At 39.5% G+C, this 17375-nt stretch overlaps 1 protein-coding gene across 10 annotated transcripts in view; it reads left to right on the plus strand.

The window, feature by feature from the left end:
• The window catches only part of nrxn2b (neurexin 2b), an 811982-nt gene that overhangs the window by 415792 nt on the left and 378815 nt on the right, over window positions 1–17375 (plus strand). For all 10 annotated transcript variants that reach the window (XM_081599837.1, XM_081599839.1, XM_081599838.1 and 7 more), the window contains 2 exons: window positions 11374–11547; window positions 16040–16159. In XM_081599837.1, coding sequence (XP_081455963.1) covers window positions 11374–11547; window positions 16040–16159 — 294 coding nt within the window. The remainder of the gene's footprint in view (window positions 1–11373; window positions 11548–16039; window positions 16160–17375) is intronic.

The following is a 17375-nucleotide window of genomic DNA, read 5'->3' on the forward strand; positions in this document are numbered from 1 at the left end:
GGCGTGTAAGAAAAGACAAAAAATAAAAAACAGCGAATTAAAAACTCCACATGGGATTCCCCTTAACGTAAAATCTGTCCAAACGTTCTCATAATCTGAGAGGTTGATCTGATCTGTCGGGATGAAGTCCCAACAGTTTCAATGCTTTAGGAGAGGAGCTACCTCTACGGTTGGCTTTCTCTCTGTCTAAAAGAATAAAAAAAAACTTAGCAGATTAAACCAAAAGGGGAAAAAAAAAAAAGTCAAATTTGAACTTGATAGACCAAAACCCCAATTTTCTTCCTCTATTATTCTCTTCGTTCAACAGTGGTTTATTTGCAGCAATTCAACCATGAAGGACTGATTTACTCAGTCTGCTTCAAGCAGTTGATGTTGAATCATGTGAAGGATTCATGCAGAGTTTGATGTGAGATGCATTTTTTTTGTTTTTGTTTTATTTGTTTGTATTGTCTCACCAGAAGTTTTCCTCTGTGGACGGGTCAGTGTGGACCATGTCGCTCCTGATGGGAACCAGTTTTATCTTAACATTTCAGTTTTAGGAACTACTCTTGCGATTTTTTTTTTTGTTTGTAATTTTATAGACTGACTGACCTCTTGTGTATTAAAGTAACACTGCAATAAAAAAATATGTTTTTTTAACCTTGTGATAGTTGAGTTCTTGTTGTGGATACATCTCATCCTACAGCTTATCTCATAGCTAACCAGTGTTGGTTTAAAAAAAAAATAAAAAATCTTCCCCTTAGATGCAAAATACTAATTTAAACTCCACAGCGGTGTGACATTCTCCAATGAAAAAGCTGTGAGCGTGTTCACTAATATCTAATTCAGTTTTGGTGTTTGCTCTTTGGGGAAACGGGCCTTTTTTCCTTAAATGCTTTAATAAACTGCTTGTCATTGTTGATTACTCCTTTCTCCAAATACAAGTGACTAGTAGCTAATTAGACACATGAGTGGAGTGAAGCAACTAGGACACGGTGACATTTCTGTTTTCCTACCAAATCTCTCGCGCTCGTCGTGTTTATCGTTTGCCGTCATGAGAGACTGATTTCAGCGTTCGCCTGAGAGTTGTTAGTTGAAATTCTCGGAAGCACGCAACGGCGTCGAGACGCTCCGAGAAATGCGACGTCATCCGGCGGACGGAGGAGGAATTCAATTTCCCTCCGCAACTCTGCTTCACTTTGCACCTGATGTGGGCCTGAGAGTGACAGAGAGGGGAGGAGGAAATGTAATGAAGATCTGCCGAGGCAGTGCCTGAAACGATTTGCATGATAATAGCTAAACAAATCACACGCAGAATAACTGGATTAGCAGTGCGCATCAGATGGTATGAGTGTCTGGAAGCTCGCAGCACTTATTCTCGCTGAGATTTAGGGAAGGAGAAAGACACTGAGCCGGTGAGAAGTCGAGTTTCTGCGGCGCCCCTCCAAACTCGTCTCGGTCTTAAAATGACTGCAGCGTTTTCTCTCTGTGGAAAAAATAGGAAAAATAGCTCCTGTTTTTCAAGTACATATTTTGAGATGATGGTAAAAAAATGAACATTTAGGCCTATTTCTTTTGAGACAATTCAAACAGCAAATGGAACAGAGGATACCATTCAGCTGTGTGTTAATCCTCATCCATCCGTCGTCTGCAGACATGTTGAATGTTTTTTGTTTAAGTCCAGAAATGTTGCGCAAAACGCTGTCCTAGTAATAATTAGTGCAATTATTGTGAAAATTCCTTACACACATTTCTAAATTAGCGCCACGAAATCTGTGATTTTGATGGACACTTGATGGACTGATCAGTGTGAAAAGATGTTCAACGTTATTTTATTTTAAACGCTTATTGAATGCTGAAACGGCTACTTATTGATATTTTAACAATCAAATTGGTTTTTATCAGTATATTCGGACACAACTGGCCCTTTAAGAACATCCAGACATTTAATATGGTCCAAAATGAAAATGAGTTTGACGTCCCTGTTTGACATGCGTTTTTTAATGTTCAGTAAGCGTTATCCTTCAGACGGGTGAAAGCAGACGGCTTCTCCTCCTTCCAGACTCTTTTTGTTTCGTTTTTTTTTTTTTTTTCCCTCCAACCCTGCCCTCTTCTGTCTCCTCTCTCTTCCTTCTCGGTGTCAGTGCACTTTGCGAAAATGATAGGCTCTGTGGAGTGCTGCAGTAGAGCAGTGTGTTTTAAGATGTTTTTGCTGGTCTCACCTGTCTTTTATTGCAATTTACAATGGGATTACTCAGACCTCTGGTCATTTTTTCTGCCCAACCTCCTCCTTTCTCCCTCTTCATCGCCCCTTTCATCATAGGCTTCCCGACCAAAAGTAAATACAAGTAGCAGACGGACTCTAGATGTGACTATACACTCATGAATGGTAGTTTGCACGTCCAAAATAATATATATATATATTTTTTACTACAAATGGATCATAAGCTGCATAAACATCCAGGATTCCTATACATTTATTCATTTAGCCGTGACCATCTGATAATTAACAGTAACGTTGAAACTGACTTGACCGTCGGTGATGTGACGCGCTGCTATTTTTCAAATTCAATTTCTTTATAAAAGCTTAATCAGTTGTAGCCTTGCAAACATATTTAACTAACAGGAAAAAATGTGGCACTTTTATTATTTTTTTTTATTTTTTATTGCAATTTCAAGAAGGAACTTGAATAATGTTTTATAAAGGCCATGCAGAGCAGTCAATTTTCTTTTTCCTCAAGTTGAATAAAAGTTACAAATCAGACATGAACATGCTGATCTGGATAAGTGTGGATGACATTTATAAGTCGTGGCACACGGTTATTTAGGCAGCACGCATGAAACATTTAATTACATAAACTGTATAAATATTCAAACATGGGGATTGGCTTTGATTCAACTCTGCTACATTTTTCAAGGTATTTGCTTCAAAATTCCTAATGTACTTTTTTATTCAGCTTAACTGATGAAACCCGACTGACGTAAAATATAATGTAGTTTCAGCTATTAGAGCCATGTAAGGTGGAGATCCCCATGGTCAGATCATGTTCCAAATTGATTTGTCAGTTTTTCTTTATGTAACTTTCCACCTTATTTCTGATTAAAAATCTCCTGTGCACACAGAGCAACCATTTACTAGTTAAGAAATACAAAAAGCCTCTTTGTTGTCAGTGATGTAAGATATTACATGTAAGACATTAGTCTTACTACGTCTTCCTGGAGGGTGGCTGCATCCATCCAGCGCATAAGCTAATATCTACAGTCTTCCTACTCTCTGCTGTTGGGGGTACAGCCAATCAATGCCAAGTAAAATAAACGGTGCTCCTTGATTGGCTACTTTGTAAATGCCAGCAAATCAGATGTGAAGTTGCATTACATCTATGCATTGCAGCATTTTTGTTTTGAATATTTTAGATAAAACAATAGTGAATTGGTGACTTTGTGAATATTGAATCACTCTATAAGACTTGTTTGGTACTCATTAAAATTAAAGCTTAAATATGAAAAATATTAAAAAGAAAAAAAATAAACAGTAAAAAATGAAATGAAATCTCAAATTTGCATGTAGCCTTTCCAATAACTAAACCTATCTCTCTTTACAATCTCTCCACATATTCTTCTATCATCTCGTTCTTTTGCCCTTTTCTGTATCTCTAATCACCAACTATACAGTTTTTTCTACTGTAGTTGTCAGGTGGCTACCACCATCCCAGAATGCACTCTGATATGACATGTGCTGTGACTCCCTTTATATCCAAGACACAATTCCACAATTGAAAGATTTCATATACGAGGTTCAGAACATAAAGTTTCTCTGTTTGCTGGTGATGTGTTATTGTACAAAGCTGATCCATACTCAAGCATTGTGAAACTACTGTACCTATAAGTTAAGTATAGTGAAAATATTGTTGTACGAATATAATTTTTAAGAAAGCAAACTAGCACATGTCTGTATTACTGGCAGTTAATCTTTTCTACATGTATCAGCAGCACACAAGTCACACTAGCAAAAAACAAGCCAAAAGTGTACAGTGGTCTATTTCACATCCAGGGGACATTTATGCTTTGATCAAATTCATAAAAGTCCATATTCACGTTTGTTGCACTTCACTTAGCTTTCCAATATCTATTCTGAGCGTCGTGGAAAGCTTCATTTTTCTCATGACTGCTTACGTTGACTATTCAATTTATTGTCACCATTACTCTGGGAACAATTTCTAACAATAAAACTGGAGGAAAAACAAAGACGCAACAAAGAAAGTTCTGGATCCTGTTGACACAATAACAGACGGAGCAAAACGAGACGGCAGGGAGACTAAGACAAATATTAGGAAGGTGGAGAATGAAAGGTGGTGACGGAGCAAATTGGGAGAGACGGCAGAGACGATTCTGTCAAAGGCAAAAGATTCTGAATGCAGAGTGACATCTCAGAGCGGGAAAAGAAGCGTGAAAAGTACGTAATGAAGCCTTTCTGTGTCACTGTACAATCTTTCAACAAGCACTGGCACGTAACTCTGCCAAGAATTTATCAAGAGCTCACAGAGCAGTGAAGGGCTGTCAGGGAGGCCACAAACTCTTTTAGGATGAACACTTTCATATACTTCATCCCCGTAAAATTACATATAGTCTCACCAGCCACTTTATTAAGCACACTTTGCTTGTACTGTACTGGTTTCTCCTTTAGCCTTCAGATTCCTGAAGGTTTATGGTGTCTTAAAGTGTCAGGTTCTGTTAGTGGTGGAAGTTTTGAGCCGGACCCATCATGGATAACGTTTGCTTGTTCAGCACATTACAGGCCAACTGGTCAGCAGCCAGTCTGGGGTGTTTCCAACTGTTTTAGGGTCATGTTGGTGAGCTGAATCCTAAAATTACATTGTTTTTGCTCAATCAGGTCAACTTTCTGAACTATGGAGCAACATGAGCATCAAAATGCAGGACTTGTTCTCACATCTGGAGAATCTGATCAATGAGTGATGAGCAGGAGAAGAGATTCCATCAGGACAGGGAGAGACGGAGACGTGATGTTCAGTTCACATGTACTTACCCTTATCAGTGTTTATTATTCAGTTTACAGAAATCCAAGGTTGTTACATGTAATTAATACAATCTGTTAAAACATTTTTTTTTCACCTAAAACCTTTTTTGGATGAGAAATATTAAAGGAAATGAACTGATGATGTAACAAAAATGTAATCAATTTAGTCTGAAGATTGGATTTGTCTAAGTCGAATTCGAATAAAAACCTGATCTGATAGAGAAACATGGATGTCATTTTAGGATTCAGCTGTGCAAAAATAGTCCTAATTCAGTTGAAAAAACATAGACAACTTCATATATTTTTTGGAACCCAGTGGAACTTAGCAACTTTGTTGCTCCATTTAATAACTTCTCAGTTAATAAAGTCGATATCGGCCAACATCGCAATCGGCAAGTCAGACTTTTTTTAAAAATCAGTCATGACCAGAAAGCTGTTCTCAGTGCACGCCTAGTCATAACCTCATCCCTGAGAGGCATGTACAGGTAGGATAAGTTTGAATTTATCGCAACATTAATGAGAAATGACAGCCATGTTTACGTCCCTTCTTCAGTTTCCTGCAAATAATCAGATGAAGAGCTATTTTTAAAGCATTGTCTGAAGGAACCACTTCAGAGCTGCATTCTGCCACCTGTAGTCACAGAGGAGTTCAGCTTCAGCAAGAAGACACCTGTTGTCAAAATAGCGCGCCATCAAGTAATTATAGCTTCAGTTGCCTTCCGCCTTTCCATATCATTTGTTCTCAGACCTTCCAAACACAGAGTCTATGCACGCAACACAATTAGACAACTTATAATTTAGCATCGGCAATTACTGCACAAGCAGGCTCAACATTTATTCCTCAGACCAGTCGTCCTGTTGTGATGACTGTGGATAAGGGAGCGCCTCTGTAATTAGCAATCAGATTCCCTGCGTATTCCGGCTCGCTGCCGTTGTCCCGGCCCTCCTTGCAACACACACCCCACCGCCCGACAGTCGTTCGCCGCGCGGCCGCACGTGTTTCTGTTTTTGTGGTTGATTCTGTGTGTTTTTTTGATCAGTAATGATTCAATCTTCAGCAATTAGAGCCAGCATGACAGTGAGGCAAACATGAGGCGGAAAAAGAAGAGAAACGGGGGGGGGGACCGAGAGTTGGGCAGAGGATCTTAATAGAGCATTTAATGAAAGTTAATGGTGGGCTCTGTGCTCACCAGAGAGTCGTCTAGAGGGAGTCTGCAGATTGAGCCCAAAGATCGCACATTGCGCATTCATGGCCTTTTTCTTTTCATTATCGGACCTCTCCTAATGACGAATGTAAATAATGCATATCAGAGTGTTGGTGGATATGGGTGACGACTGTGAAACCATCACTCCACTCGGGGAGCCAATTATAGCCGAGGATGAAATACACAGGCTTGGTTTTGTGCTTCTGAGGTGTTCTCTCCAAAGGAAATGAGTCACCTAACACCGGTGTTGGATTTTAACACTTTGTCATAAAAGCAAAGTTCTCTGTTATAATATATATATATACAAAACTCTTTACTTTCACAGCAATTATTTTGTGAAAAGCTTGATTTCTCCAACTGTAACGGTGACTTTTGATACTTTTTCCCTGATTGATAGTTGTCTGAGTCGAACATGAACTATATTTAGATACTTCCCTCCCTTTATGTGGCCACTAAGCTGATTTCTTTTGTTCAGATTGACAAAATTAAAGTAAAGGTAAAGTACTTAACATAATAATAACCCAACAATTAGTTTGAAATAGAAGTGCAGAACTGTTGAGTATTTCTTAGCTTCAACAATAAAGTTGTTTTAATAGATTTTTTTTGACCACTCAGACTAATCAAAGTGTGCTCAAGGTGTGAACATGATTTTACAATTAAGATTATGCCTTTATTGGACTAATGAAAACATCGATAGCGAGATCTTCATCCCTCTTTAAAACCCGTTGAAAACCTTCTCTTCCTTACATAAATGTCAGCCTGGTGTGTTCTTTCAAACAGTAGAGTCAGTGGCTCTCTCGGGCCCCGTATTCAAACACACCCATTCCTCCAGTCAGTGTGAAGGGTCATTACGGTGATCATGGAGGTGGAAGTGGTGTTCTGTGATGCCTGCGTGGCTATAATTTGTCCAATCCCAGGAATCTCTTGGAGCTCTTCAGCAGTACCACAGACATTACTGCTGGGTCCAGCAGAGCCAGCATAGGATGCAGCGTCTGGCACGGAGTAAACCTTCTTCAGTTTAATGTTCTTACTTTGAAGCAGGTATTAATGCTAAGAAAGCCTGTGGTAAGATAACTTGAGTCATACAATTTATCATGTTATTCTTGACCCATTAAATGACTTTTGTCTAAACTAATTTTATGTATATTAGATTATTAATTTTAAGGTGGCCTAGAATAGACATTCTGAGAATTTCCCATGCTAAATATTATTTTGTCACGTTTTGTGAAAACCATTTCAATATGTCAGAATACACACTTTTTTATATATAATTTAATTTCAACATTATAACCTTCATGAGAAATATTACTTACAAATATTTTAATTTTAAAAAGAAATTAAAGTATCATTAACTGAGCTTCTGATCTCTAGGCCCCGATCACATTTTAATCGTTTTCGGTAACACTTTATTTGAAGTGTCATGGCGCTTTAATAAACATGACATAACATCTGTCATGAACATCAATAAGCCTTCATGAATATTTATGACTGTTGTCATAAAGCGTCATTCGGTAAATTATGACACTTTTAATACAAAGTTGACATTATTCAAAATGTCTTTGCTATGACAACTTGACATTAACCAAGAAATCATTACTGTTTAAACTTTACCTTTAATAACATAAAGTTATCTAATTTTTAAAGTGCAATCAGTAATACTTTTATAACAAATTTATAACAGTAATGATTTATAACAGTTTATTCTAATACAGTCCAATTATATATTTGGAATCTAATCACATACAGTCTGGACCAATACTAACTGTAATACGATGCATTTAAAGTCAGCTGGTCATTTGGTAAAGTGTAATCTAAGAAAGAACAACCAATTTGAGTTATTGGTTTTATAGCAATCCTTTGCTGTGATGGTTTGAGTTTGTTTTTTTATCACACTGGATGTTTCTCCAACTTTCTCGCGTTAAGATTTTCTTATATTCACACACCACCAACTCACTGCTTCCACCAACAGGTGGGTAAGGGGAGAGACTCTCTGCACCAGACAGACTCACTCCTGCTCATTAGCATAACTTCATGCCACAGAACCACTGGTAGATTTATTGTCCCGCCCATAATATTAAATGAGAATATTCAGTTCCGAATACAACATACGCTTAGTTTAATGAATGTTTGAATTAATTCCAATTATTTCATCATTAGTGACCCTTACTTTACAACCATTCTACTACCTCTCGCCTTCTGTCGTTAAACCGACAGCCAATGGAGTCTAAAACACGTTGCCTTTGGCAAAAAAATGCACCGTTTGCTTTATTTTTTTTATTATTTATATTTTTTAGATTAATTTCATTTCGATAATTTCATGTTTGCTAAATGGCCTTTACGGTTGTGATTTCAGGACATCACTCAGGCGGACGGTAAATGAATTTATTGTATTGATTATAATGTCCGGGAGCCCTGGCTGGAAAATATGAAGTGTCAAGTGCTCATTAATTCTGGAGAGAAGTCGGCAAACATCATTGACTCATTCCATTACCCAAAGTCCACATATAATTGACCTTGCGGCTCCGTCCTGCGCCGTGAAATTTTCCCCAGTTTTTAGCTGACGGAAAATTCTTCCGATTTTCTGATGATCTTATCTGCGCAGCAGCATCTTGTCCCCGCGTGGAGGAGTTTCTGCTGGGTCTCCGTTTTTGTGCCTACTCAAAGATAAAGTATAGGTTTTGATGATACGAAAACCTTGAAGCATTTCAAACCGTGTTTATTCATATCCCCTGACATCAAAGACCCTTTTTTTTCCTTCTTTTTTTCTTGCGCTTGCCATAATTTGACTCGCTGCTTTCAGCGACTTGACGGAATGGAGGAGCCACAACGAAGAGACAGGGGAGAAAAATAATTAAGTTTAAAACTAGATGAGTTTTTTTTTCCCCCCTCCCCTCTTTTATGCTGTAATTGTGCTTGAGCACCGAGAGTTCCCAAACCTCAGCCTTTTTTATCATCTTGCTTTAGGATTCGCAATTTTCTGCCCCGTTCATAAGTAAGTGCACTGTGTACGTCCCGCGTCTCTCCTCCAAAGAGTACAGTAGATAAAATTTCTTTCAGACATCAAATCCCATTTCCAGTGTGCAGGGTTGACGCTGGCAAAGCTATTCGTGTCAACTGTAAGCTGCTTCTTTGAATCATGTAATCATCCAAACATGCTTCTGCCGCGTCGGTAATGACAGCCACTCTGTCAGGGACGCCTCTAAGGAGCATACCTACTGACAGACACATTTGCTTGGCTCGGAGATGTCAATTTTCCTGTGTGGCGGTGAGGGTAATGTTTTGACAGGCGTGTGTGTGTGTGTGTGTGTGTGTGGGTGTGTGGTAGCGCACGCCTTCAGAGGATGCACTCTTAAGACGCATGCTGTGATTCGTGGGATCCCCGTTTTGTTCTTTAGTGGCTTGAAGATTTGCTCATCTCTCCTTTACCAGCAGTTGTTAATAAAGCATTTTGGAGCGAAGAAATAAAGCAGCACTTTGTATTTGTGCAGCGCAAAAGTGACATGCGATTATTTATTTTTTTGTGTGTGTTTTGTTTTTTTAACCAGAAGATGCGCACACACTACTTCATAGCTTTAAAATTAATAGTTTAATGAGCAGTTTCATATGGAGTATAGCTGAAAAACTTTATTTTTGTTACTGTAATTTGCCGGAGAAGGTCTGGAGCAACTAGAGCGGATAAATCACTTTTAAATGTGCTTACAGGTAACAAGGAAAGGAAATTACTCTTTATGACGACAACTGTTCTTTTGAAAACCATAAGCTGCTGCATTTTGCACAATAAACTGCAACAATCTCTTTGTTTTTATACACTTTCAACTTTAACAAGTTAATTTCTTTATCATTAAAACACTGCTTTCACTGTATAAACAAGATGGCCTATGTCTGCTGCAACAAGAGGCTGTTACGTGAAAACAAAAGGTTAAAGGTCAAAGGTAACCGCAGAGAGTAGAATATATAGAAACCTGTGAGCAAGGGGACTGTAAAAAGTTTTTATTTTCCTTTTCAAATTGAGGTTTTTTTTTCCCAATTGTTTTTTTTAAAAATATTTTTAGAATTAAATTGTCCAAAATAAACATATTTTTAACATAAGTACCCAACTATGGGAGTAGTGTTTAAAATTCATTGTAGAAATGACCCAGATATTGTTGAATCAATATGTTTTTGTTTATAACATGACACCTGTCACATAACCACTCTTATTGTTTTTTTTTTTATGTATATACAAAAGTACTTTCTGTAAAATAAAAAAAAATCCAGACATGAATGTTTCTGAACTTAGATGGGCTGCAGTAGTTCTGTTACTGTCCTCTACCTTATTCTGTTTAAAGTACCGTTTCTTTGTTTTGTCAATGAATAACTTCTGCCACCGGACTTGCTCGTTTGAAAAAACGCCCATAATATTCATACCAGATCATCATGTCAAACATGCTCGTTTTTGGGTGTTCAATGTCTTTATTGAGATGCCAGCGTTAGCTTGCACTATTTTCTATTTTGATATGACTTGTGATAATTCGGTTCATGATATGTCTTTCAGTTCAATTCAGTCTAAAAAATTTTTTTTCATCCCAAAGAGTAATTAACTATTGTAACTCACTCCAAGTATCTTCAGAGATTTGTTGTACATGCTGATGCTGTACTATTGGTCCAATGTGTAGGAAAGGTCAGTCTGCCAATGATTCCATGAAACCTGTTGGAGATGAACGTTACCTCATCTACTGATTTCTTCTACAATATATTAACCTAAAGAAGAGTAAAAATCATAATCAGGAGATCATTCTCAACAAGTTTATTAGTTGACTATTTCTGCTTAGAACACTGAGAGGTCTGACTTGACTGAACTAGTTGGAGTTTGAAAATGATGCAACATATTGTTAATTTTCAGAAAAATGCAACACAGAGGTTTGTTACCTTTTAATGCCTTCATTCCTTAGATTTGAAAAAATAAAACAAAAAAACAAAAACAGTTGAGTTTATGCTAGTGTTAATAAGGTTTAAGATGGAATTACAAAGTCATTAAATTCAAAGCTACAATTCAAGAAGAGTGGCTGTTTGTCAAAGATTAGCCTCAGATTTCTAGTAAAACCAGAAGTTTCTTACGTATCATTTTTGTTTGTTTGCATCTCTTACAGTCTTCTTCATGTGTGTGTTTTGCAGGAGAGCTGTACATCGGTGGCGTAACGAAGAGCATGTACAGCAATCTGCCCAAACTGATCGCGTCCCGGGACGGGTACCAGGGCTGCCTGGCCTCTGTGGACCTGAACGGGAGACTCCCTGACCTGATCGCAGATGCCCTCCACAAGGTGGGACAGGTGGAAAGAGGCTGCGACGGTACGAGAAGCTTCTCTTTGTCACTTTCATCCATCATCCATTCACCCGCCCCGTAGTCTATGCCCGCTTATCCTGTCAGGGGTCGCAGAGCAGCTGGCGCCCTTCTCCAGGTGCATCACAGGACCAGTCACCCTCCATAAAACAGTCCAAGTCATAATAAATACCTTAGGGCTACTGAATTCTTTTTTTTTTTTTTTTTTTAAGGAAAGACCATTCAATAATTATCTCCCCTGTGAGTTACCAGGGGACGAAAAATCAACTGCCCTTGATTTCAAGCTGAGTCACAGTGATTCCTTCTACCTAGATGACAGAAAACCGCCGTTTCAAATCTCGTGTGTGACGTCTGACGAAGTCAAAGACGGAAACGGCTGTTTCGTAACCACACAGATTCTGAGTGCCTGGACCAGCCTTTAGTCTCCTTTCTTTGTGTATTGTCCTAGTTACTCCGTAAATCCTGCAGGAGGCGGGCCTTTCTTCCCCCCCTCTCTCTGCTATCGACAGTGTGGTTAATCTCACTAACACCCCACTTTTGTTGCTTTGTGGCTTTCCTTTCGTCTCGCCTTAGCACCGTTTCTACCTCCGCCATGCTTGGGTTGCTGCATGTCTCGGGCTAAATGGCTCTGATGTCAGTTAATCCTGGGTATAACAGTAGTTTTTGGCACTAACAGTCCTCCCTCTTTTCACACAAACCGTACCCTCAGCCACAGTCCACCGTGTCTCGGTAGCCTACTGAGCACAGGAGAACCCAGGCTTAATTTCCCTGTGGGGAACACTGGCTGAAACCGCACCGACTGAAGCTTTTCATGTGTTCTGGGTCCCCTCCACCCCCAACACTTCCTCCTAAATGATGCCGTTTCTGCCAGCTAGCCTTATTACCTACCCACACTTACAACCCACAATTACTTTGCTCCAAACACAGTTTAAAATTGCATTAAGTTATCTTTATCTCACCCTTTCCTGCAGGCTCACACAATGGTTGTTAATGATCCGACTCCCAGGAAACTGAGCTCTAATACCTGAGCAGATTTTTGGAGGTTTTGATTTGTTTTTTTATTTTTGACAAATAAACCAGAGGTTGTTAGAAATTCAATTATCCTCCTGTCGATGGTGCATAAACACATAAAAAAAATATCATTTTACAGCAATTACAGGAATAATTCCTCTGCCCTTAAGAGTTTTCTTACTTACGGTTCCTCCTCAGTTGTCACAGATGGCTGCCGTTTCTGATGTGTCTATGGCAAAGGTCTTATTAAAGGAGCTTTTGCTCCACATTTTGCTACAATGAAGAACGTCACATCTGAACTTAGATTTGAAAGCGCTGGGAACTTGAATGGGAAGCTTGAGGATTTGGTGCCTAAAGCAGACGTAAAATCAAATTTCGAGATTTAATAAGATGTTTCATTTCGAGGTTCTTTTATTCTGAGGCATAAACCAATTTCCAACTGGATGCACAGTTTGTACGTAGGCAGATGTTTCATTGATAAGCAAGCTGTTTGTGGAGTGCAGAGCTGACTGCAGAAAGGGAATGAAGATGTGTTTACTTGGGTTTTATAGTCATATTAAGCGTGTTCCCCACTTAGTACAGCAGGATTTTCCTCAAACATTTGGAGCAAACAGCAGATGGGAATTCACACTCCAACAAACCCAAATCAACAAGGAGTTTAGGTGAAACTAAAATTTGTTTTCTAAATTAAAGAGGAAGGAAGTAATTGCATGCTGATCTCTTGGCTCTTAAAAATGCCAATTAATTATTAAGCAAAAAAGGTAATAGTTGTTTTCTAACCAAAAAAAAAGAAAAAAAAAGAAAAATCTGATTGGTTACTTGTGTGTTTGTTTTTTGTAGAATTAAAGGGGCTGGGGCCATTTTTTTTTAACTAGGCCATTTGTAAATGGCACAGTGCAGAGGCTGTTTATCTGTGCACAAACAAATTAGTCTGGAAGTGAACCACGGTTCTTTGAAAATCTCTGTTTAATTGAGGCTGTAATGAGAAGCCCCACTGCCATCAACGCAAAAGCCACCGCACACTTGTTTAAAAAATAATTATCCCACCTAAGACTTCATCTGCAGCCTAATCAAATATCTATTCTTCAGCATTTTTACCAACAATCTCCAACAATCAACTTTTTTTGTTTGAGTTGCACAAATTTCCCTTTGGTTTGCGTCTTATTAAGCAATAAATAGCGGACGCTGAGGAGTAATAAGTAACAGCATACTTGGTCGGTAGCCAGCAGGAAGCAAGAGAACTTTATATTTTTCTTATTTTTCTCTTCTTGACTTATAAACAAGCCTCCTGCCAATAGGTGGCAGCAGTGTTCAAAGTAATCAATGAGCTACCTGTTCAAGCCGTTAGAAGAACTAGCCAAAACAGAACTACGTACACTCCTGATCAAAATCTTAGGACCAGTCAAAAAATTGCAAGAATTTGCATTTTGCACTATTGGATCTTAAGACGGTTCTATGTAGAGCTTCACAATGTTAAAAGAAGAAATCAGCGTAAGAGATAAAACTTTTGAGCAGGAAATTTTCTGAAAACTACATTTACACTCAAACATGATTTTTTTCAGCTGATCCAAACGTTTAAGACCAAAGCCTTTAAAAGCCAAAAGCTGTGCAAAAATCTGGATTCCATGTCATTTTCTGTCAAGTCTTTACACTGTCAAGACCTCCTGATGGCAAAAGCAAAAAAGCTCACTGACTTTTAACATGGTAGGATTGTTGAGCTGCATAAGCAAGGCCTCTCACAACGTGCCATCGCTGCTGAGGTTGGACGCAGTAAGACAGTAATTTTGCATTTTTTTTAATGTTAATAAGGGTTATGGAACAAAAAAGTCAAGTGGTAGACCCAAAGAAATTTCACCAGCTCTGAGCCGCAGGATCCGATTGGCTGTCCGTCAAGACACGGGACGATCCTCTACCCAAATTAAGGCCATTACTGGTGCTGACTGCAGCCCAATAACCATCAGACGGCATCTGCGAGAGAGAGAGAAGGGCTTCAGAAACAAAAAACGTCTTCAAAGGCCACGTCTTCTTCAACGCCACAAAATTTCCCGTTTGGACTTTGCAAGGGTGCACCAAACATGGGACATTGAAAGGTGGAAGAAAGTTGTCTGCTCTGATGAGAAAAATTTTTACCTTGATGGTCCTGATGGCTTCCAATGTTACTGGCATGACAAGGAGATCCCACCTGAGATGTTTTCTACACGGCACAGTGGTGGGGGCGCCATCATGATTTGGGGTCGTTTTCCTTCAATGGAACAATGGAGCTTCAGGTTGTGCAGGGGCGTCAAACAGCAGCTGGCATTGTGGAGATGTTGCAGTGGGCATCCCTCATGACTGAGGGCCCTCGTCTGTGTGGTAATGATTGGGTTTTTCAACAGGACAATGCTGCAGTTCACAATGCCCGCCTGACAAAGGAGTTCTTCCAAGAGAATAACATCAGTCTTTTGGACCATCCTGCATGTTCCCCGGATCTAGTTTGAAGGTTATAGGTAGTGAAAAACAGTTATCTTCTAACAAAACATATTCATCCATCCATCCATCCATTTTCTTGCACCCTTGTCCCTTGGTGGGGTCAGCGGGGTTGCTGGCGCCCATCTCCAGCTAACGTTCCGGGCGAGAGGCGGGGTCACCCTGGACAGGTCGCCAGTCTGTCGCAGGGCAACACAGAGACAAACAGGACACACAACCATGCACACACACTCTCACACCTAGGGGCAATTTGGAGAGGCCAATTAACCTGACAGTCATGTTTTTGGACTGTGGGAGGAAACCGGAGTACCCGGAGAAAACCCACCATGCACAGGGAGAACATGCAAACTCCATGCAGAAAGACCCGGGCCGGGAATCAAACCCAGAACCTTCTTGCTGCAAGGCAACAGCTCTACCAACTGCGCCACTGTGCAGCCCACAAAAAATATTGCAAAGTACAATTAGATAAAGTATTTTTTTTATGTATATAAATAGCTAATATATGTTATCTGTTGATAAAAACAGATAACATGGCTCCCCAAATTATGTGTAGAAACTTCACCCAGAACCTTAAGCAACTTTAATTGTGGATCTCTTCACTCTTTCTCCAGATGCTGATACTTTAATCAAATGAAATGTAAAATGTACTCTGATCTAAATCAAGTGTCAGCCACTGATAAACAGCGCAGTTCTTCTTCCTCAGCCAAAGTTACATGAAATGCCCATTGTCAGTTTGTTTAATTCTCCATTGTACACAATCTTGCTAACACCCGTGGATCTTTTATATTGAATTCTATTTGATATATAGATAAAAAAATAAAAAATAAATAAATAAAAATAAAACCTGCATGGTTCTAACCAAAGCTTTAAAACATAAATCCTGCAGTTGTTTCTAGAGGAGCAGACTGAACTGTTGGAGATGTAACAGAAAATGTCTGTGATTTTTTTAAATAATTTATTTTTTACATTTATTATGCATGGCAGATTTTAATTTGATCCTCCTGGCTAATTTCCATCTCTCAGGACCCAGCACCACCTGTACGGAGGAGTCCTGCTACCATCAGGGGGTCTGTCTCCAGCAGTGGGAGGGCTTCACCTGTGACTGCACAATGACGTCCTACGGAGGCTCATTTTGCAGCGACCGTAAGTCGTTAAACTTTTGATTCCCGTAGCTCGGATGTGAATGGGCTTGAATGGATGGAGAAAAGTCGGTAAAGCGTTTTTAACATTTTTTGAAATTTTAAATAGCGGGGTGTGTTCACTGTGTTCGTAGTAAGACTGCTTCTTTGGATTCTGCAGAGGAAGGAAGGCTTTGCTTTGTTTAGGCCCGGAGTCCCACGTCGCGTAATCACCGACTGGGAGCCTTGCACCCATAGGCTGCGAAAACGGAAAACCACGCAACACGGTTATCGCAAACATGACGCTTATTCCAATGTTTCTAATTGCTTCCATGCAAGCCTGACACTTTGCAGCCGGTACATCGCAGCAGATAATGCTTTTAGTGAAGCCTCAGCGCTGAGCGCGCGGCTCACAAGTTAGTTCCATTAGGGCAGACCTTTCATTTTCCTCTCAGTATTCACTGAACATTTAAAATTACATGGTAAATAAAAATGAATAAGCCGACCCCTTGTCAGGGAGCTGCTTCAGATATTAATTAGAAAACACTACTTTAGCCTGAAGGAAGCTGACTGAGAGGTTTATCCACCACCCCGCTTCTCATTACGCAATGTGAATTTGGTATGAGCTCAGCGGACCAGCTCGTGTTGAGGTGTTGCCGATGGTAACGAGCGGGCCTCGTTCTCCACTTGTAAGCGAAGATGTTCATTGCTTTTGAACTATGAAGCCAATGTTGATAACGAAGCCTTTTGAATGGCGACTTGGAGCTTCTGCTACACTGTGCAGTCCGCCCTGACCGGCTAATATTCATGTTTGTATAAGTAGAGGTGATTGGATATTTAACATTTCTTCAGTTTTATTTGTGACAGTGTTGGTGTGAGTTGTGATTAATGCCAATCTCTGATTAGAGAAATGATAAAGGAGTCCAAGGAATAAAGGGAAAGATAGAAGGTTAATTTCTTCTTGTAGGGGCGAAAGCACCTTTTCTCTTTTTAGAGGAATCATCCAGAAGTAGGCAGAATTGTGGTTTATATGGGAAATTTTCCTGAAATTGGTGTGTGATGTGCCTGTTTTGAGAGTATGTAGACAGAGGGAACTTTCACCAGCAGCTTGATTTAACGTATTCTCTGAATAAAATCACAGGTTAAAATAGCACAACTATCAAAATGTGGCACAGAAATGGTTAAACATAGTGTTATTTTCCTTAGTTCCAAACCCAGTCAATCAGCGATGACATATTTGT

Source organism: Poecilia reticulata, chromosome 18, assembly GCF_904066995.2.
Source record: "Poecilia reticulata chromosome 18, P_reticulata-male-v2, whole genome shotgun sequence".
Taxonomy (NCBI): Eukaryota; Metazoa; Chordata; class Actinopteri; order Cyprinodontiformes; family Poeciliidae; genus Poecilia; species Poecilia reticulata.